General features: G+C 40.7%; 1 protein-coding gene across 2 annotated transcripts in view; it reads right to left on the bottom strand.

Moving 5' to 3' along the window:
- LOC133598614 (F-actin-uncapping protein LRRC16A-like) overlaps nucleotides 1-14,207 on the bottom strand; it is a 135,690-nt gene extending 121,483 nt beyond the window's left edge. Inside the window, exons 1-2 of one of the 2 annotated variants that reach the window (XM_061951344.1) lie at nucleotides 13,543-14,207; nucleotides 4,395-4,492 (exon numbers count right to left, since the gene is read on the bottom strand). In XM_061951344.1, the coding sequence (XP_061807328.1) occupies nucleotides 4,395-4,492; nucleotides 13,543-13,582 (138 nt within the window). In that variant the 5' untranslated portion in view covers nucleotides 13,583-14,207. The remainder of the gene's footprint in view (nucleotides 1-4,394; nucleotides 4,493-13,542) is intronic. The other variant, XM_061951337.1, reaches the window with a different exon arrangement.
- Between the last annotated feature and the right edge of the window lie 7,568 nt (nucleotides 14,208-21,775).

Genomic DNA, 21,775 nt, shown 5'->3' with positions numbered 1-21,775 from the left:
GAGCCCTGATATACAGTACCCTCCACATTATGAATGTATTTAGATGCAAATTCAAAAAATCTACTTTATCTTGTCTAAGCTGCAAACTTCATCTGAATGTTATCATTTTACTGTCCTTGGACATAACATATGTTAATAATTCATACAAACCCCGTTTCCATATGAGTTGTGTTAGATGTAAACATAAACGGAATACAATGATTTGCAAATCATTTTCAACCCATATTCAGTTGAATATGCTACAAAGACAACATATTTGATGTTCAAACTGCTAAAAAAAATTTTTTTTGCAAATAATCATTAACATTAGAATTTGATGCCAGCAACACGTGACAAAGAAGTTGGGAAAGGTGGCAATAAATACTGATAAAGTTGAGGAATGCTCATCAAACTCTTATTTGGAACATCCCACAGGTGAACAGGCTAATTGGGAACAGGTGGGTGCCATGATTGGGTATAAAAGTAGATTCCATGAAATGCTCAGTCATTCACAAACAAGGATGAGGCGAGGGTCACCACTTTGTCAACAAATGCGTGAGCAAATTGTTGAACAGTTTAAGAAAAACCTTTCTCAACCAGCTATTGCAAGGAATTTAGGGATTTCACCATCTACGGTCCGTAATATCATCAAAGGGTTCAGAGAATCTGGAGAAATCACTGCATGTAAGCAGCTAAGCCCGTGACCTTCGATCCCTCAGGCTATACTGCATCAACAAGTGACATCAGTGTGTAAAGGATATCCCCACATGGGCTCAGGAACACTTCAGAAACCCACTGTCAGTAACTACAGTTGGTCGCTACATCTGTAAGTGCAAGTTAAAACTCTCCTATGCAAGGCGAAAACCGTTTATCAACAACACCCAGAAACGCCGTCGGCTTCGCTGGGCCTGAACTCATCTAAGATGGACTGATACAAAGTGGAAAAGTGTTCTGTGGTCTGACGAGTCCACATTTCAAATTGTTTTTGGAAACTGTGGACGTCGTGTCCTCCGGACCAAAGAGAAAAAGAACCATCCGGATTGTTATAGGCGCAAAGTTGAAAAGCCAGCATGTGTGATGGTATGGGGGTGTATTAGTGCCCAAGACATGGGTAACTTACACATCTGTGAAGGCGCCATTAATGCTGAAAGGTACATACAGGTTTTGGAGCAACATATGTTGCCATCCAAGCAACGTTACCATGGACGCCACTGCTTATTTCAGCAAGACAATGCCAAGCCATGTGTTACATCAACGTGGCTTCATAGTAAAAGAGTGCGGGTACTAGACTGGCCTGCCTGTAGTCCAGACTTGTCTCCCATTAAAAATGTGTGGCGCATTATGAAGCCTAAAATACCACAACGGAGACCCCCGGACTGTTGAACAACTTAAGCTGTACATCAAGCAAGAATGGGAAAGAATTCCACCTGAGAAGCTTAACAAATGTGTCTCCTCAGTTCCCAAACGTTTACTGAGTGTTGTTAAAAGGAAAGGCCATGTAACACAGTGGTGAACATGCCCATTCCCAACTACTTTGGCACGTGTTGCAGCCATGAAATTCTAAGTTAATTATTATTTGCAAAAAAAAAAAAAAGTTTATGAGTTTGAACATCAAATATGTTGTCTTTGTAGTGCATTCAATTGAATATGGGTTGAAAATGATTTGCAAATCATTGTATTCCGTTTATATTTACATCTAACACAATTTCCCAACTCATATGGAAACGGGGTTTGTACATTCTGTGGATCTACTACACTGTGGGCATCAGTTAATGGCCTGAGCTGCCGTTTCTACTCGGCCAATGGACACACAAAAGGTCTAATGTTGACACATAACTAAATGAATTAATGAATGACCCGATGAATGAGCCTTTAGTTAATCTATGTTGAACTGCTGAAAGTACATATTTCATACGTCACTGTACTTGGCTGTTCACACTGGTGTTTATACACGAGATTAAACAAATATCAAAGTGCAGTAAAGATAATGTCATTCACACAAGGCTTTAATATGACTGCTCGTTTGCTTCATAATATTTGAGCTGTTGGATTTCCAACAGTCAGTGCAAAGTCTTGCACCGTATATGTTTGCCAAAGTACTAAGATTTTAGAGAATTAATTTAAATGTTGGCAGCTACACTTAAAAGTCAAGGAGGGAAAGAGAGATAATGAAGCTTCTTTTAAAAAAACACACGTCTTGATGGTTTAAGTCATTAAAACAGCAGTGATCTCACTTAAACCAGCACTAAGTATACAAGAGTAACAGTTAAGTTTGGGTTGGGTTGCCTGGGTGTTGTGAAGAAAAGACAACCTCAATCTGGCAACGACAGAAGGATGTTGAGGCCAAAATGATCAGCGTCATAACATACTAACTCAACACAAAAACAGCAAACTGCAGATGGCTGCATTAAAAACAGTAATGACAAATGTATGTGAATCCTCTCTCACCTAAAAAAGGCAACATCTAGTGTTTTGTTTTTTTACATACAAATCCTGTTTTCACACTAAGGTGATGTGTTTCTCTACTGCCTCATAAGAATGTGTTTTGCTTAGCTCTTTATTCTAATAACCAACTACAGTGGAACCTCAATTTCAATCAATCAATCAATCAATCAATGTTTATTTATATAGCCCTAAATCACAAGTGTCTCAAAGGGCTGCACAAGCCACAACGACATTGTCGGTTCAGATCCCTTTTTTATTAGTAATTCCAAAAAAAACAAAATTGTACGAAATGTGAAGCAATTTTTTTCATAAAAAACAATGTAAATCCAATTAATCCATTCCAGACACCCAAAATTATCAACACAAAACACACTTTACAGAAAATAATTTATAGTCTCACGTGCAGAATGAATATTTAAAGAAGACCTATGATACATTTGCTTTTTACTGACTTATTAAATATTACAATGTTGGACACTCGTGTTAAACAATGTCACACGGTCAAATCATATTAATACATTTGGGCATGCGCTTGCATTGTAACAGATGTGGGTGGACGCTTCATTTCCGTGTTCACTGTTAAAGTGCATTGATAACATAGAATGTAGACTCTTACACTAACTGCTTTAGTAAGACGGCATAACTGCTCAACAGAAATGAAACACGGTAGGCAGGAAGTCGAAAGGGGACTTGTTTATTGCAAACTGTTGGGTCTGACATCAAAACATGTCAAAACGCCTTCTCAAACCAATAGTATTTCCGGCTTCAAAATTAAAGCGCCACGCTATACATATATTGGCCCCAAAACTACATTAACAAAATAAAAAGGTGTTACATTACGATCATGCTTTGTCACATATGTTTTGTAATGTTAATCCGTGATATTTGGACCCAAACAAATTCTAGTACATCAATTGAGTATTACTAAGTGGTGGGGGGAGATTTCTGGTTGGCTGAAATATTGTGTAAATTATTTTATAATATATTCCTGTTGAGTCCTCATTTACAGAATGCTTAGCAGGCTGAATATTACATTTTCTTGATAAATAGAGAAGATTAAGACATGGTCATGCAGAGATATGAATACCATTAACTTGTACAACATATAATGTACACAATATCAGAAACATTTATTCAGGTAGAAATATCAAAGATTACATTTCCAAAAATATTGAGAATCAAAGCATGATCATAACAATCCACATTAAAACCTTTTGTGTTATTAATGTGTGAAACTGGTGTCTAAACATGGAAGTGTGGCTCCTCCTCTGAATGCAAGTGCTCCTACAGCAGGAACACAAATTATGTGTTTCTACAAAATACAAAATCTGGCAATACACCAACACATTGCAGGCAATTCTTTTTTATTGTTATTAAAATCAGTTATGTCCTTTTTTGTGTTGAGCTGTTTAAAAAACAATAATGTTTAAAGCACATTTCATTAAAGAAAATTGTCCAGCCATGGTATTAAAACTTCAAAATTAACTGTCAAATGTACACTTATTAATGATGAAAAAGTGTATCTATTTGCGATATCGCGATTAATTTTGAGTTAACGATAAACAATGCGATTAATCACCATTAAATATTTGATTCCTTGTGAAAACCATATGATACAAAAAGTGGGTGCACAAAATCTGAGGTAACACTGCAGTGCAACACTGCTGTTGGCACACAAAAGAAAATGTGTCCAAAAATGTAATGTTTCTATCTTTTACAATTTCTGACATAAGAAACAGGGTAAACCCTCGGGTGAAAATGATGGTAGGAGAATTATTCTTATATCTGCATAGTGTAACTTCCCATTCAAGGCTGTTTGAGCTTTAAATGTCACAGTTAACTGTGATGAGCAAGACCAGCTTTCAAGGACAGAAACAGAAGAATGAATGGGAGTTTTACATACAGACAGGAAAACAGACAGTTTTTTTTTTCTTTGTGTGTATGCTGGAAAACAGCAGGAATCGACTCACCAAGACTCGATTCTCCGTCTTGTCTCCTTTGATCTCCAGTTTGACTTTCTTTCTCAGTGACAGCTTCACCTTCCTCCCCACTGCATCCCGCACGCTCTCTACACACAGGAGACAACAGATTGGAACTCCAGTTTTGCATTCTTTTGAACTGCAGAACAGTATTGGCACCAGCAGTCTATCAGCAAAGACGTTGCAAGCACAGACATTAAACAAAACCAACCTAGTACAGGTTGATGGTTCTTGTTGATCAATATGACTATGAGTATGGCAAAATGAATACAGTCTAAAAATTGTCTAACAAATTTGAACACAGGTGAAGTAACATGGTAAAAAAAAAAAGTGACAAGCTAATTTAGTAGCCCGCATGGTAACTTCACTAGCCTGGATAAAGTCACTTCATTCACTTTTGTGTTGGATTGCATACACTGCTTGAAAGAGTAGGCATGGTGAAAGTCTATATTGTCCTTAACTAATGCCATTTTGCTAAAGATCTGAATAATCAATCAATTTCACATAATTGTCTCAGGGCGTTCAATCGATCGCAACTGGACTGTTCAGTTTGCTTTAGAAGACGTTTTGCCTCTCATCCGAGCAGGCTTCAGCAGTTCATGCTATGACTTAGGTTGAACGGTGTGGTTAAGACGGTAGAGCAGCCTTAAATTAACTTGAGGGTTCCTGGTACAATTTCAGCTACTGCCGTCCTAATCACTGCCATTGTGTACTTAGGAAAGACACGTCACTTCACTAACCTTGCTCCCAGTGTCACATTAATTACTCACATATTACTGTTGCTCAGATTTGGTCAAGGCTAGCGTTGCAAAGGGGTGGAAAGTTTCCGGAAATTTACCACAGGAAGTTAAACTCGGGAAGTTTGGAAATATTGACCATTTTTTGATTATTCAAAGTTGGACACCGTCCATGGGAATTAATGGGAATATATGGGAATTAATGAGGAATTACAATAATTATATATTATTGGACACTTGTCTATATGCTGCTGCATCTTTGTGGTATTTTTGACATAGCTATTTGCACAGTACCAGTATTTGCAAATGTACACAGCCTTACCGCCTACATTGGTTGGGGTGAAATGTCTCCACATATCAGATGGTGTACGTGGCATTATTCTGTTTGTATTCATTTATTCTTGTAAAACACGAATGCAATGCCAAACACAGATATAAATAGTCAGCTAAACAATTGGAGTAGTCTTAAAAAATATCTTACTGATGGACAAATTAATAGAAATAGGCTAGATGAATAAATGAACACTCAATCAGCATGCTAAATCAAACTGTAACCTACATTCTTGTATGACAACAGAATGGCTAGCAGAACAGAAGGCACAAGAAACTACACGTTTTGATTTAGTATTTGCTAGTTGAACTTTACAGATCACAAAAAAGGTAAATTCGGATCGCTAACGTTGTTAGCATAAATGAATGGGATTTAACATAGACAAAATTAGCATCACGGCTAACGGAGAAATATGTTCGGTTCATTATGAGACTGTGGTGGTACATAAACGTAGCTAGCTAGAGATATTAGCCCCAAAATCATTTAACAAGTACAGGAACAGCTAGCTAGCTTGAGTGGAAGTCTGTTGGAGTAGTCTGTGGCCTAGTAGTTAGAGTGTCCGCCCTGAGATCGGTAGGTTGTGAGTTCAAACCCCGGCCGAGTCATACCAAAGACTATAAAAATGGTAAATGGTAAATGGGTTGTACTTGTATAGCGCTTGTTTACCTTTTTAAGGAACTCAAAGCACTTTGGCACTATTTCCACATTCACCCATTCTCACACACACACATTCACACACTGATGGCGGGAGCTGCCATGCACGGCGCTAACCAGGCCCATCAGGAGCAAGGGTGAAGTATCTTGCTCAAGGACACAACGGACGTGACTCGGATGGTAGAAGGTGGGGATTGAACCAGTAACCCTCAGATTGCTGGCACGGCCACTCTCCCAACTTCGCCACGCCGTCCCTATAAACTTACTATAAAAATGGGACCCATTACCACCCTGCTTGGCACTCAGCATCAAGGGTTGGAATTGGGGGTTAAATCACCAAAATGAATCCCGGGCACTGCCACTGCTGCTGCCCACTGCTCCCTTCACCTCCCAGGGGGTGAGCAAGGGTATGGGTCAAATGCAGAGGACAAATTTCACCACACCTTGTGTGTGTGACAATCATTGGTACTTTTCACCTTAACTTTAACTTTACAGTCATACAGTAACAAGCAATTACACCTCTATTAAACTTAAATACCATAGATCAAATATATTTACCGCAGTAATATCATCAAAACTTACCTGACTGGATGAAGTCCTTGGGCTCAAATACTAGTGTGGCCTCAATAGCCCTGCTGTAGTGTGTAGCATGCTGGGAATTATCTGTGCATGTGATGGAGGAATGCACACTGAAGGGTAGAAATTCTACTGAATTTGCATTAAATCAGGTTGTTTTAGCTTATAATCATGCTGCAAGATCTAGCATGTTGCATTCAATGTTTATTCCCATTAATTCCCATATATTCCTGTTAATTCCCAAGGAAATTTTCCAACTTAGAATATTCCCGAAATTTTGCAACCCTGGTCAAGGCTTCCTATATTGGTCAGATGTAGTCTTTTAAGACAAACTGAACAGTCCAGTAGCGATTGATTAATTGATTGAATATCTTGAGAATACAATGACCTGAATGATATAGAGACCATTCATAGACAATTCCACTTACCAGTAATTTTGGTACCCGAAATTCCAATAAACAAACTTGCACCAACTAATAGGTTTTTTCTAGACCCATATCCTACCCTTCTACAAAGTTTAGTGGAACATTAAAGTTAGGTCGTTTTCATTTTCTCGGATACTAGGTCGCCACTAAAACCAAGTTTGGGTGAAGACCTTTGTTTCTTCGTGGCCCTTTTTCATTGGCACTAACAGAATGTGTGAACTCTCACATTAAAAGTATTGATGACCGAAAAGTGACTTAGTAATAATGAGTCAGAGCAATTAAACTTAGACAGCCATATTATGCTGTGTGCTCCGTTCGGCTTGATTGGTCACACCCAGGAGGAGCTCCAAACTTGGCAAGCTGGCCCCGAGAGCAGAAGTGGGTCAGCTGCCTCTCAGCGCTCTTCACACATCGGCTGCTACATTCTGAGAGAGAATCTGCTTGAGCGCATCTGTGCCGGCATATCCTTGCCTACAGGGTTCTTCAGATCAAAAGGAAACAAATAATTAGGAGGAAAAAAGGAACTAAAAACGTTTTATCGGGCTATAGAAGTTCCTCAGAACATGAGCGTCTTTTCTTCATGTAGCATTTGTAAAATCTCAAGTACTTCTCCAGACCTTGAATATTTGAATGACTTGAAGCAGGAACAAGCAAGTTCTCTGATTAATTTCATCTGGAGCAGTGGTGCTAATTTTGCCAGCCAGCTACTCTGTGGCTTAGTTACAGCGTATACAGTAGGCCTAATTAGAATCAACGTTGCGGATGCAGATTGGTATACGTAGTGGCTGCATCTCCTGTCCCGATTGTCTCAAAGCAACTCGATAACTGTTCACACCAAGCAGACCCATTTGTGTTTGGTATATTGTACAATTTGGGGATTTCTTCGTCAAAAGTTGGAACTATCAGTACAATACCATATACCACAATACCAATCAAAGATCCAAGTGCTAGTGCATTGTACTGTTGTTGTACCATACCACACCATAAAGGGTGTAACGGTACATGTATTTGTATTGAACCGTTTCGGTATGGTGGTTTCAGTTCGGTTCGGAGGTTTACCGAACGAGTTTCCACACGGACATATTAAGTAGCGCACCGCACGTTGTGTAAACAATGCACACTGAGGCACAACACACGGCATGCTAGCAACGACCGGGCTACTACAACATGCAAAAGCCAGAGCAGGAAGACCCTCTTGCCTCGTTAAGATCTCTCGTTTGGGAACATTTGGGCTTCGCGGTGCGATACAACAATGGATAACATCGCTTCAACAAAGGGAAAGACGAACAAACACCTCCCACCGCAGGGCTAAAGCAATAACAAATGCCGTTGGTGTTTTTATAGCAGCAGATTTAAGACCATATTGCATTAAAAACTACATTTTGACCCACTTTTATGGGGGAAGAACAATAAGCCCATATATCCTCTTAGTGCCAAGTTAGCCAGGCACTACCTCGCCATACCTGCTAGCTCTGTGCCCAGTGAAAGGGTATTTTCCACAGCTGGAGACATTTTAACTGCAAGCAAGTCTGCTCTTTCTGCAGACAATGTGGATAAACTGATTTTTCTGGCAAAAAACATGAACATTGAGTGAAAGTCACCAGGGTTAAAGGCTGGGGGGGGAGAAAGAAAAGTTAATCTGAGGCTGAGTTGACTTGAAACTGTTTAATGTTGCACTTTTTTTATGTAGAAGAAAAGTTTTGTCATTTTATTTAATCTGAGCAACAACTTGAATCAGTTTAATGTTGCACTTTATATGTGGAAATGTTGCACTTTATATGTAGAAAGGTTTTGTTAAGAAACCAATTCTGAGCCTTATCTTATTTAGTTTTTATTTCATATACCGTATGTTGACTGCATTAACCATGGCAATCGACTCTGTGTGTATATGTATGTTATTGTTATGCTTAGCATTCAGGACTGCCTGCTGTTGCACTGATCAGCCTAGTGGTGGCTCACATCCAGCACACACAGAGCTATTTTAAAGCAATGTTAAAAGGATAAAGCCATTGTTTACAAATGTTGGTACATAAATAACCATAAAATGTATATTTTGTTGTTTACTTACTGTACCGAAAATGAACCGAACCGTGACCTCTAAACCGAGGTACGTACCGAGCTGAAATTTTTGTGTACCGTTACACCCTTCCATACCATACCAACTTGGTTGCTTGGTACACTGGTGTGAATGAGGATGTCTATGTGTTACTGACTATGATTGACACACTGGAGTGTATCCTGCCTCTAACCCAAAGTCACCTGAGCTAGGTTTCCTAATGAGAACAACAGTATAGGAAAATGAATGGATGAATGTTTCTGCACAATTTTGTGAAGGGCAATGACATGGAAAAAATAATTACCATTTTGTTCTGGTGCATTACGTATTAATTTTCTACTGCTAATACTATTTAGAGTCAGTAGTTAGCTGGAGCCTATCCCGATGGACAGGTGGGATACACCCTGGACTGGTCAGCAGTTAATCACTGTGTTCGGTACACAAAACATCACAACAATGTGATATTGCAAAAAAGTAAACATACAGTTTCATAGGCTGCACAGCAGGGATATTCAACAAAATTGTTTTTCTGGCTATAATTCCTAAAGTTAAGGATCAGGGGGCCAGACGTCTCTCTTCACTAGTTATTTTCACTAGTTAAATAGTTTATTTTTGTACATTCCAGAGAACCAGCGTCCTCTACAGGAGAGATTTGATTTTGGTCTATTTATTTTGTCATATTTACAAAAGCGGTCTGCTGTGTTGAAGGACATTTTGCAAAAAGAAGCTAGTCAAAGATCATCTCTTTGACAGCATTTTACAAATCTGCTACAAAAATGTGAGTCTCTCAGAAGTTTTTTGAACTGAACTTGCAGGCCACCATTTGAATAGCCCAAATGCTGAAAAAGAGACGACCTGAAATGGAACCTTGAGGAACACCACTGGTAAAGCTAAAGAAGTTGAACAAATGACTACTGACTGCATCTGAAGTAAACAAGCTACCTTGCACTTTAGTTACATAAATCACATCAATCAAAACAACAATTGTAACTGTCAAAAAGGAGGTGACTCAAGGGAGTGCCTTGAGGAACTCCTCAGTTATGTAAATCACAAGCGTGGACCCCAGTGTTCTATGTTTGCTAGCAAGGTAAAAATGTCAAAACAAGCCAGGATCTGTCAATATGTTTACAGGAGTCCAAGCTCCTCTATACAACAGGAGCACTGGTGCTTTTAGGATTTAAATGTTTGTCTTCAAAGTTTTGAACTGATCTTGAAGGCCGCTAAGGTGTCATCCACAGGCCAGATTTGGCCCCGTGGCGCCAGCTAACTAGCCCTGACAGACTATTTTGAAATATTTTCATCTTCAATAATTGTCTAACAAGTTAAGTACACCTGCAAACAGTTGACTACACTTCAAGGGGAAGACTTAAATAAACAATCCTCTTTCCAAACAAAATTGAGCCATGCCAGACTTTGTTTGGAACAAAACTAGAGACCACGTTTACCAATCTAGTCTGAGTTTCATTAAGGTGTTCCCACCTGACCAAACAATCACACCAAAGTGGGAAAACACGTTTGGTCTATATGGACCAAATTATGCTGGACTAAAACTGAAACAGTTTTTATTGGCAGTAGGACAACTTTACTGAATGCTTCTCAATACATAACAGTCATGCAGAGTTGAATAGTTCTTTCTAAAAGCAGTCTGTGTTGAGAGGGTGATCTTGCATGCTGCTTCTGAGTCACTGGCACCAGTCAAGAGTTAAGTGCTAACAATTGTTATCATCCACACAGCATGACATGTGATTCTTATCATACCGCATTGGACACACTGAGAACATGTTTGTTTCTTTTCCTAAATGCCACAAAACACGACATACAGGGTTAATTTGGGGATGAGGCACACTATTACCTAACACAGCCTATGAGGTCATCTTTGAGAGTTTGCAACAAGTCCCTACTAATAATAATACCACATGCAGCCATTAAACGGAATAAGTTTTTGTCCATGGATGGGCTCTAAAATGCCTGTGCTTGTCCAATATTGCACCAATGTGTCAAATACTGACTGCTTGGCAAATAAAGACAGTTAGACACAGCAGCAGGACTCAGATGTTTACCCTGTTGGGTACATTCATGTAGCTTGAACCTGTTTGGGACAGATATTGAAACCCTCTTTCCGACAGTGGGCATATATGGAAATGTCTTCTTAATACAGGTCAAAGTCTATGTTTTATTGTCATAAAAGTACAAAGTACAGAGACAAAAGCTGGTATCCTTCTAAAAGCACAAGTAGTTACCTTTAGGCCCTATACTTACACATGGGGTACTCCTACATTTACAGGACACCTCTGTCCAATTTTTTCCCAAGATTGTGTGTATTTGTTTACAGAAGGTAATTATTCCACTGCTGAACCGCTGCACACAAAAGGATACAAATTTGGCAAAACATGTACCCTGGCTGCGTTGCCTGTGCTATTACTTTTCGGACAAGTATACTTCTAAGTAGCACTGTTAAACCCCATAAGTTGGTTTGTAGGGTTGCTGAAAAAAATCGAATCACAATCGAATCAAGATTCACATTATTCTGATTGAAATAATAAAAAAAATACATTTATTTATTTTATAATTTTTTGTTCTTTTGAGAATACATTTTTATAAAGACGTTTTTAGGCTATTTCCAGCTTACTGCTTGCACGCATACGTTATAAGTCAGCAGCTAAGTGGAGCTTTTGTATCCTGTTTGAAAATTGAGAATCGGTTTGAATCGAGAATCATGTTGAATCAAAAATGTATTATGAATCGAATCGTCACCCCAAGTATCGAAAATCGAATTGTAAGTTGTTGTGAAATTCACATCCCTATTGGATTGACTTGACATTTCTCACACCTCTTAATGCGCTCTACAATACAACCTACAAAACTTCAGAGATTTTAGTCGAATCACCCAGAAATTTGGTATACACTTTCGGGGGACTGCTAAGCTCATGTTTGTAAAATTTGAGTGATTGGCTTTACAAAACATGGCCGCCATTCAACAAAGCAACAACCTAACCGAGATGCACAAATGCCACTCAAATAAACAAAAAATATATAATTAGAGCTGCAGCTGTCGATCATTTTTGGGTTTGAGTAATCCGTCAATTAGTCAGTACTAAGGCTGGGCAATACATCAAGTTTGTAAGATATATCGATATATTTTTAAACAAGATATGCATTGGGACGGCGTGGCGAAGTTGGTAGAGTGGCCGTGCCAGCAATCAGAGGGTTGCTGGTTACTGGGGTTCAATCCCCACCTTCTACCATCCTAGTCACATCCGTTGTGTCCTTGGGCAAGACACTTCACCCCTTGCTCCTGATGGCTGCTGGTTAGCGCCTTGCATGGCAGCTCCCTCCATCAGTGTGTGAATGTGTGTGTGAATGGGTGAATGTGGAAATACTGTCAAAGTGCTTTGAGTACCTTGAAGGTAGAAAAGCGCTATACGAGTATAACCCATTTATCATTTATTTATTAAGAAAATATCGTAATATCAAAACAATTTATTTCACGTTAAAATGACCAAACACAATTAAGTCAAGTCACTTACTTGGCGCTGACCAGAACCGTACGTGTGTGATAGTCCATAAATGAATATCTTTATATGTATACTTTCACCGGAAAATATATCGAGATATATATCGAATATCGAGTTTAAGTAAAAATATATGGAGATATACTTTTTCGTCCATATCGCCCAGCCCTAGTCAGTACGATTCATCTAGGAATCGGATAAAAAAACACTTTATACCTATTTTAATTTTATCACAGCTGTTGGCCGCCACACAGATCACGGCACCCACACACCAACACTCTCATGTGTGCGCTATTGTAGCATCCGTGCAGAAACTATGTAGGTGTATTTAAAGTTCCGGGCACTGCTTGTGGTCTGGACTTGATCATTATTTATTAGTTACAGTCATGAAACGTTTAATCTAAGTAACATCATATAAATCTAAGTGTTAAGCTAATGATCATTGCAGCCCTATAATATCACAGTTGTACATTTAGGCATTGGGGTGTAATCCACAAAACAAATAATTTTGCACACTATGTAACACATGAGTTTTAAAACCTGATGACATACCTGCACCCATAGGGCCCTTAAAATGAGTGTACCAATAGTAAGAAGTCATATGCTAGGGTTTTTGTGTAAGTTGTACAGTAAAGTGTGCAATCAGTGTCTGCACAGCTTGTATGAGGAGTTAGCTGAAGGAATCTACCTCTATAAATGTAAAGTGGCAGTTTCACACAAGTGCAGACAACCCCACTATTGTCTGCTTGCAGGCACAATGAGAGACTGTGCAGTGGGGACAACACGCAGTGTGACAAGAGCACGCGCAGGCTTGAACACATGGCCACGAAATAATCATCTTTTCTTACCCATAAGCTCTTTGGGGACCTCTGACACTTCCTCGCTCATTTTGCGCACACTGCAAAAGATCCCAAAAACAACGAGGAGGAGGAGGAGGCGTCACTCTCAGCTGGAAAACGACAGGAAAGAATGAGAAAGAAGTGCCAGGTGGTGCCACTCTTTGCCGCCCCGCCGGTGCCACTCTAGCCGGTTACATGCTTCTCTCCCCCCGCGGTGCCTGAACAATGTGTCGGCGTGACTCGGCGGGCATTTCTTTGTGCTTCGGGCGGCTTTAGGATGACGTGAACCGGAGGACAAGCATGCCGGAGCCCAGATGAGTCGTCTCTCCGCAGCGTGGAAGGGACAACATCCTCTTTCGCCGTCCCCCTGTACCGTAAAGCTGTCGGTAGTGCCGTGGCAGCCAATGGCGGCGAGACCGCGAGACTGAGCCCCTCCCAGGCCTTGTGATGCGAGCCGATGTTCTGCCAGAGCTCCGTGGCGTGGCAATAGTGGGCGGTGGTTGTGATGGTGACAGACGGATAATAATATTAAGGAGGCTGCTTCCACGCTGGTAACCGAGCTGGGCTAATGGCTACCCGCGAATCTAAGCGGACATAACTCAGATTCTAAACAATCGGGAAAAAATACATAGTTATCAAATACATTTAAAGAAATATATTTTGAAGGTATATTGTTCGAAATTTTTTTTACCACAATCCGATTTTAGAAGTACAAAACAATGTAAACATGTCCGCTTAGCTTTGCCGACGTCTTTTCCCGAGGCAACTAAAAAAGTGTAGACGTGAGGTATATAAAGGCGACGGGGACATCTTCTGGTAGTTTGGGGTAACTGCACCCAGGAAGCACACAAGCATATCTTCTTCTTTGTATACCGGCGGGTGCAAACTGATTATGTGCAACCGCCACCCACCGGATGTCCATTTTTTTTCCACTGAGGGTCACACACTGGAAAATCCATGCATCCAGCCATTTCTACTGCTTGCCCATCTCAGGGTCATGGGGGTGCTGGAGCTATCCCAGTTGCACTCGGCCGGAAGGCGGGGTACACCCTGGACAAGTCGCCACCTCATCACAGGGCCAACACAGATAGACATTCATACTCACATTCACACACTAGGGCCAATTTAGTGTTGCCAATCAACCTATCCCCAGGTGCATGTCTTTGGAGGTGGGAGGAAGCTACAGTACCCGGAGGGAACCCACACAAACTACACACAGAAAGACCCTGAGGACCCAGGACCTTCTCATTGTGAGGCACACACACTATAGCCCCTATACCACCGTGCTGCCACTGGTAAATCAAAGCCAATATATATGTACAGTATATTTATTTATTTTATTATATAGATTTTTTTTTAACCTCTAGTGTTCTCCTTAAGATTGGTACCAAGGACCCGGAAAGATCTCCGTCATAAAAATGTAAAAAAGTATGTCAATATTATGTCTGTCAATATCAAGTATACATTTAAAAAAATATTTTATGCCCTTTGTAAAAAAAACAACTTGTTTTTATGGCAAAAATCAAGAAACAAATGTTGAATAGTTTCCCCCCAAAAAATTCCGAAGTAGAATATTTGATGTAAAGCAATTTCAGCCTTAAATAGGTAAATAATTCATAACACCATTCATTATTATAATTTTTCTTTTTAGCAATAACATCCATCCATCCATTTTCTACGGCTTGTCCCTTTCGGAACAGTTAAAAAAAAAATCCTACTAAAATGTTTGGGGATTTAAAAAGGCCCCACTCATAAAACTGTTAAAAGTAAGTCATACTTTTTTTTTTTTTACTTTCATGACTTAAGTCTCAAGATCAACTTCCAAACTATCTGTCGATTATACGTTTTTATAATTTTTTTATTTGTTTGTTTTATGCCATTTTTGTCAAAGAAAACATTGTTTTTTATTTAGCAAACACACAAAATATGCAATATTTAACCCCAAAAATATTTAAAAAGTGGAATATTTGATCTGAAGTAATTGGAGCCATGGATAGGTCAATAATTCATAACATAATTTATTATGATTCATTATTACTTTTGAGCAATGACAGCTTTAAAGAGAATAACAGCCTGCATGGCAGCTTTGTGTTAGTAGAGTCGACATTGCAACATTTTCTCGGTCCTTTTCACCTGTTTGTTGTTTTTTTTTTCTCACTTTTTATGTTTTTTATGATTATAATTATTTTAAGAGTATTACAAAACCCAAAACCAGTGAAGTTGGCATATTGTGTAAACCGTATATAAAAACAGAATACAATGATTTGCAAATCCTTTTAAACCTATATTCAGTTGAATAGACTGCAAAGACATTTAAGATACTTAACATTCGAACTGAAAAACTTTGTTATTTTTTTGCAAATATTAGCTTATTTGGAATTTGATGCCTGCAACATGTTTCAAAAAAGCTGACACAATCGGCAAAAAAGACTGAGAAAGTTGAAGATTGCTCATCGAACACTTATTTGGAACATCCCATAGGTCAGGGGTCGGCAACCCAAAATGTTGAAAGAGCCATATTGGACCAAAAATACAAAAACAAATCTGTCTGGAGCCGCAAAAAATTAAAAGCCATATTACATACAGATAGTGTGTCATGAGATATACATTGAATTAAGAGGACTTAAAGGAAACTAAATGACCTCAAATATAGCTACAAATGAGGCATAATGATGCAATATGTACATATAGCTAGCCTAAATAGCATGTTAGCATCGATTAGCTTGCAGTCATGCAGTGACCAAACATGTCTGATTAGCACTCCACACAAATCAATAACATCAACAAAACTCACCTCTGTGGAAAGTTTGGTGGACAAAATGAGACAGAAAAAGAAGTGGCATAAAACACGTCCTAGAAAGTCGGAGAAAGTTATACATGTAAACAAACTACGGTGAGTTCAAGGACCGCCAAAATTAGTAGGACGCTCGCCAAATACTCGAATCAGTGAAGCATGTTTAATATAAACAGTGTGCTTTGTAACAATTAGGGAGGCTTGTGTCATGTTTGTCCTCCTAGAGAAACCATATTAAAACAAAAAATATATTTTTTCCCCCTCATCTTTTTCCATTTTTCATACATTTTTGAAAAAGCTCCAGAGAGCCACTAGGGCGGCGCTAAAGAGCTGCATGCGGCTCTAGAGCCGCGGGTTGCTGACCCCTGCCATAGGTGAACCGGCTAATTGGGAACAGGTGGGTGCCATGATTGTGTATAAAAGCAGCTTCCATGAAATGCTCAGTCATTCACAAACAAGGATAGGGGGGGGTCACCACTTTGTGAACAAATGTCTGAGCAAGTTGTTTAAGAACAACATTTCTCAACTAGATATTGCAAGGAAGTTAGGATGTGGAAACTGTGGACGTCGTGTCCTCCGGAACAAAGAGAAAAAGAACCATCCGGATTGTTCTAGGCGCAAAGTTCAAAAGCCAGCATTTGTGATGGTATGGGGGTGTATTAGTGCCCAAGACATGGGTAACTTACACATCTGTGAAGGCACCATTAATGCTGAAAGGTACATACAGGTTTTGGAGCAGCATATGTTGCCATCTCAGCAACGTTATCATGGACGCCCCTGCTTATTTCAGCAAGATAATGCCATGCCACGTGTTACAACAGCGTGGCTTCATAGTAAAATAGTGCGGGTACTAGACTGGCCTGCCTGTAGTCCGGACCTGTCTCCCATTGAAAATGTGTGGTGCATTGTAATGCCTTAAATATCACAACTGAACAACTTAAGCTGTACATCAAGCAAGAATGGGAAATAATTCCACCTGAAAAGCTTCAAATGTTTACTGAGTGTTGTTAATAATAATAAAAATAGATTAGATTTTATATTGCGCTTTTCTACTCAAAGCGCTCACAGAGAAGTGGGAACCCATCATGCATTCACACCTGGTGGTGGTAAGCTACATTTGTAGCCACAGCTGCCCTGGGGTAGACTGACGGAAGCGAGGCTGCCAGTTTGCGCCTACGGCCCCTCCGACCACCACCTATCATTCATTCATCATTCATTCACCAGTGTGAGCGGCACCGGAGGCAAGGGTGAAGTGTCCTGCCCAAGGACACAACTGCAGCGATTTGGATGTCAAGAGGCGGGGGGCGAACTTGCAACCCTCAAGGTTTCTGGCATGGCCGCTCTACCCACTACGCCATACCGCCCCTAAAAGGAAAGGCCATGTAACACAGTGGTAAAAATGCCCCTGTGCCAACTTTTTTGCAATGTGTTGCTGACATTAAATTCAAAGTTAATGATTATTTGAAAAAAAAATTAAGTTTCTCAGTTCGAACATTAAATATCTTGTCTTTGCAGTTTATTAAATTAAATATAAGTTGAAAAAGATTTGCAAATCATTGTATTCTGTTTTTATTTACGAATTACACAAAGTGCCAACTTCACTGGTTTTGGGTTTTGTATGCCCTTTGTCAAAGAAAACTTTGTTTTAATGGCAAAAATCAAGAGACAAATGTCCAATAGTTTCCCCCCAAAACATTTCAAAGTAAAATATTTAAAGCAAAGTACCACGAGCCGTTAAAAGATTAGCTGCGGGCCGCACTTTGGACACCCCTGGCTTACTGGCTAGAGCAGTGATCCTCAACAGGCGGACCGCGGTCCATGTCCGGACCCAGCGACGTGTCCGTCCGGACCCAGCACGAATTATAGTAAAAAATAAAAAATAAAAAAATAATTTTTTTTTTTTTTTTTTTTTTTTAAATTATTATAATTATCCATCCAACCATCCATCTACTTCCGCTTATCCGAGGTCGGATCGCGGGGGCAGCAGCTTAAGCAGGGAAGCCCAGACTTCCCTCTCCCCAGCCACTTCGTCCAGCTCCTCCCGGGGGATCCCGAGGCGTTCCCAGGCCAGCCGGGAGACATAGTCTTCCCAGCGTGTCCTGGGTCTTCCCCGTGGCCTCCTACCGGTCGGACGTGCCCGAAACACCTTCCTAGGGAGGCGTTCGGGTGGCATCCTGACCAGATACCCGAACCACCTCATCTGGCTCCTCTCGATGTGGAGGAGCAGCGGCTTTACTTTGAGCTCCCCTCGAATGACAGAGCTTCTCACCCTATCTCTAAGGGAGAGCCCCGCCACTCGGCGGAGGAAACTCATTTCGGCTGCTTGTACCCGTGATCTTGTCCTTTCGGTCATGACCCAAAGCTCATGACCATAGGTGAGGATGGGAACGTAGATCGACCGGTAAATCGAGAGCTTTGCCTTCCGGCTCAGCTCCTTCTTCACCACAACGGATCGATACAGCGTCCGCATTACTGATGACGCCGCACAGATCCGCCTGTCGATCTCACGATCCACTCTTCCCCCACTCGTGAACAAGACTCCGAGGTACTTGAACTCCTCCACTTGGGGCAAGATCTCCTCCCCAACCCGGAGATGGCACTCCACCCTTTTCCGGGAGAGAACCATGGACTCGGACTTGGAGGTGCTGATTCCCATCCCAGTCGCTTCACACTCGGCTGCGAACCGATCCAGTGAGAGCTGAAGATCTTGGCCGGAGGAAGCCATCAGGACCACATCATCTGCAAATAGCAGAGACCTAATCCTGCAGCCACCAAACCAGATACCCTCAACGCCCTGACTGCGCCTAGAAATTCTGTCCATAAAGGTTATGAACAGAATCGGTGACAAAGGGCAGCCTTGGCGGAGTCCAACCCTCACTGGAAACGTGTCCGACTTACTGCCGGCAATGCGGACCAAGCTCTGACACTGATTATACAGGGAGCGAACCGCCACAATAAGACAGTCCGTTACCCCATACTCTCTGAGCACTCCCCACAGGATTTCCCGGGGTACACGGTCGAATGCCTTCTCCAAGTCCACAAAGCACATGTAGACTGGTTGGGCAAACTCCCATGCACCCTCAAGGACCCTGCCGAGAGTATAGAGCTGGTCCACAGTTCCACGACCAGGACGAAAACCACACTGTTCCTCCTGAATCCGAGGTTCGACTATCCGGCGTAGCCTCCTCTCCAGTACACCTGAATAGACCTTACCGGGAAGGCTGAGGAGTGTGATCCCACGATAGTTGGAACACACCCTCCGGTTCCCCTTCTTAAAGAGAGGAACCACCACCCCGGTCTGCCAATCCAGAGGTACCGCCCCCGATGTCCATGCGATGTTGCAGAGTCTTGTCAACCAAGACAGCCCCACAACATCCAGAGCCTTAAGGAACTCCGGGCGGCTCTCATCCACCCCCGGGGCCTTGCCACCGAGGAGCTTTTTAACTACCTCGGCAACCTCAGCCCCAGAAATAGGAGAGCCCACCACAGATTATAATTATTATAATTATAATTATTATAAAAAAATATAATAATTGTATTCATCTGTGAGTTATCGCTAGCGCAAGTCAACGTTCTTCGTTGTTTTTAATCAAATATCTCCACGTTTTGTTTACACTTCTCGTGTCTCACTCACTCCGTCTCTCTCTCTCTCTCTCTCTCTCTCTCTCTCTCTCTCTCTCTCTCTCTCTCTCAGAGAGAGAGACGGAGTGAGAGCGAGAGAATGCCACTCTGATTGGCTAATTCCGGGGTATGGGTTGTCATCTCTATCACAACACGCTGATAGGCTGTTACCACCTGGGTCATACACATGTGCAGTGCACAGTGCATGGAACCTTTCGCTGCAGGCACACAGTTGTCTCGTATCGCTACTTCGCTAACTGTTCACTCGTCAGTCACTGAATGTGAATCAAATCACAATGGCATGCTCCAAGTTGGCTCAGGCTGGTAAAAGAAAGGTGGACAGGGAAAACCGACGTTTCAAGGAAGAATGGACAGAGCAATATGTTTCATCCTACCTACTGCAAGTACCAGATCAATGTGTCTAATATGCAACAGTACTGTTGCTCTGGTGAAAAGTGAAAATCTGAAACGTCACTATCTGAAAGAGCACCGCGAATTTGAAGAGACATTTCCTCATAATTCAGAGCTAAGAAAAAAAAAGAAATCACGAGGCTGAAAAAGTCATATGAAACATCAAGCAAGATTTTTGTTAAATCTATGACACAACAACAAATAGCAACAGAGCAGTAACGTGCGGTGAGGTTGATGGCTGGTGAGGCAATGACTTCATCACAGTCAGATTTACAAACATATGAACCCTAAAGAGTATCTTATTCACCATTTGATTGGCAGCAGTTAACGGGTTATGTTTAAAAGCTCATACCAGCATTCTTCCCTGCTTGGCACTCAGCATCAAGGCTTGGAATTGGGGGTTAAATCACCAAAAATGATTCCCGGGCGCAGCGCCACTGCTGCCCACTGCTCCCCTCACCTCCCAGGGGGTGATCAAGGGATGGGTCAAATGCAGAGGACACATTTTTTCAAAGTTCTTATTTATTTTTGTTTCAAAGAAAATATTTCATGTATTTTATTGGATATTTATTTTATTTTTGTTAATTTTAAGAAAATGTTAAACTACCTACCTCCTGCTACTATATAAGCTTGACCGATAATAAACGGACCCAGCCTGTTTAAAAAAAAACATTTGTGGACCTTCAAGATTTGTACTTGAGGACCCCTGGGCTAGAGTGTCAAACTCGTTTTCATAGACGGCCACATCACAGTTATGCCTGAATTTGCCTATGTATTTGATTATTCTATTTATTTTTCACGTACACTGTAAGAAAAACCCTTGTAGATGTTACCGTTAAAAACTGGCAACAGTCACCAGAATTTTACTGTAAAATGTCCGGCGTTTTTTTGTTTTTTCTTTTTTTACAACATATTACAGTAAATGGAAAAACAGTGCCACTGTTTTTTACGGAATAATACTTGCAGCTTAGTCGCCAACATTAGCGGTGTTTGTTTTACAACATATTAAACATTACCACTGTTTTTTTTTTATTGTGGCAACTGAGCTGCCAGTTTTTTATCGTAAAAAAAATTGGTACGTTTTTCCATTTCCAGTAATACATTGTAAAACAACAACTGTAGATTTTATGGTAAAAAAAAGTCGACAGAATTTTACCTTAAAAACAGTCGTGGTTGTTTCAATTTACAGTAGTGTGCTGTAGTGAAGTGAATTAAATTTATATAGCACTGTTCTCTAGAGACTCTATGCACTTTACATAGTGACACCCATTATCTAAGTTACATTTAAACCAGTGTGGGTGGCACTGGGAGCAAGGTGGGTAAAGTGTCTTGCCTAAGGACACAACGGGAGTGACTATAGTATATATAGCTCAAATGTCTTCAATTTTTTTTCTTTATCTTTCATATTTAGTGCAA

Source organism: Nerophis lumbriciformis, linkage group LG04 (assembly GCF_033978685.3).
Source record: "Nerophis lumbriciformis linkage group LG04, RoL_Nlum_v2.1, whole genome shotgun sequence".
Taxonomy (NCBI): Eukaryota; Metazoa; Chordata; class Actinopteri; order Syngnathiformes; family Syngnathidae; genus Nerophis; species Nerophis lumbriciformis.
Note: the sequence above shows the minus strand (reverse complement) of the source record. Positions and strands in the feature narration are given on the sequence as shown.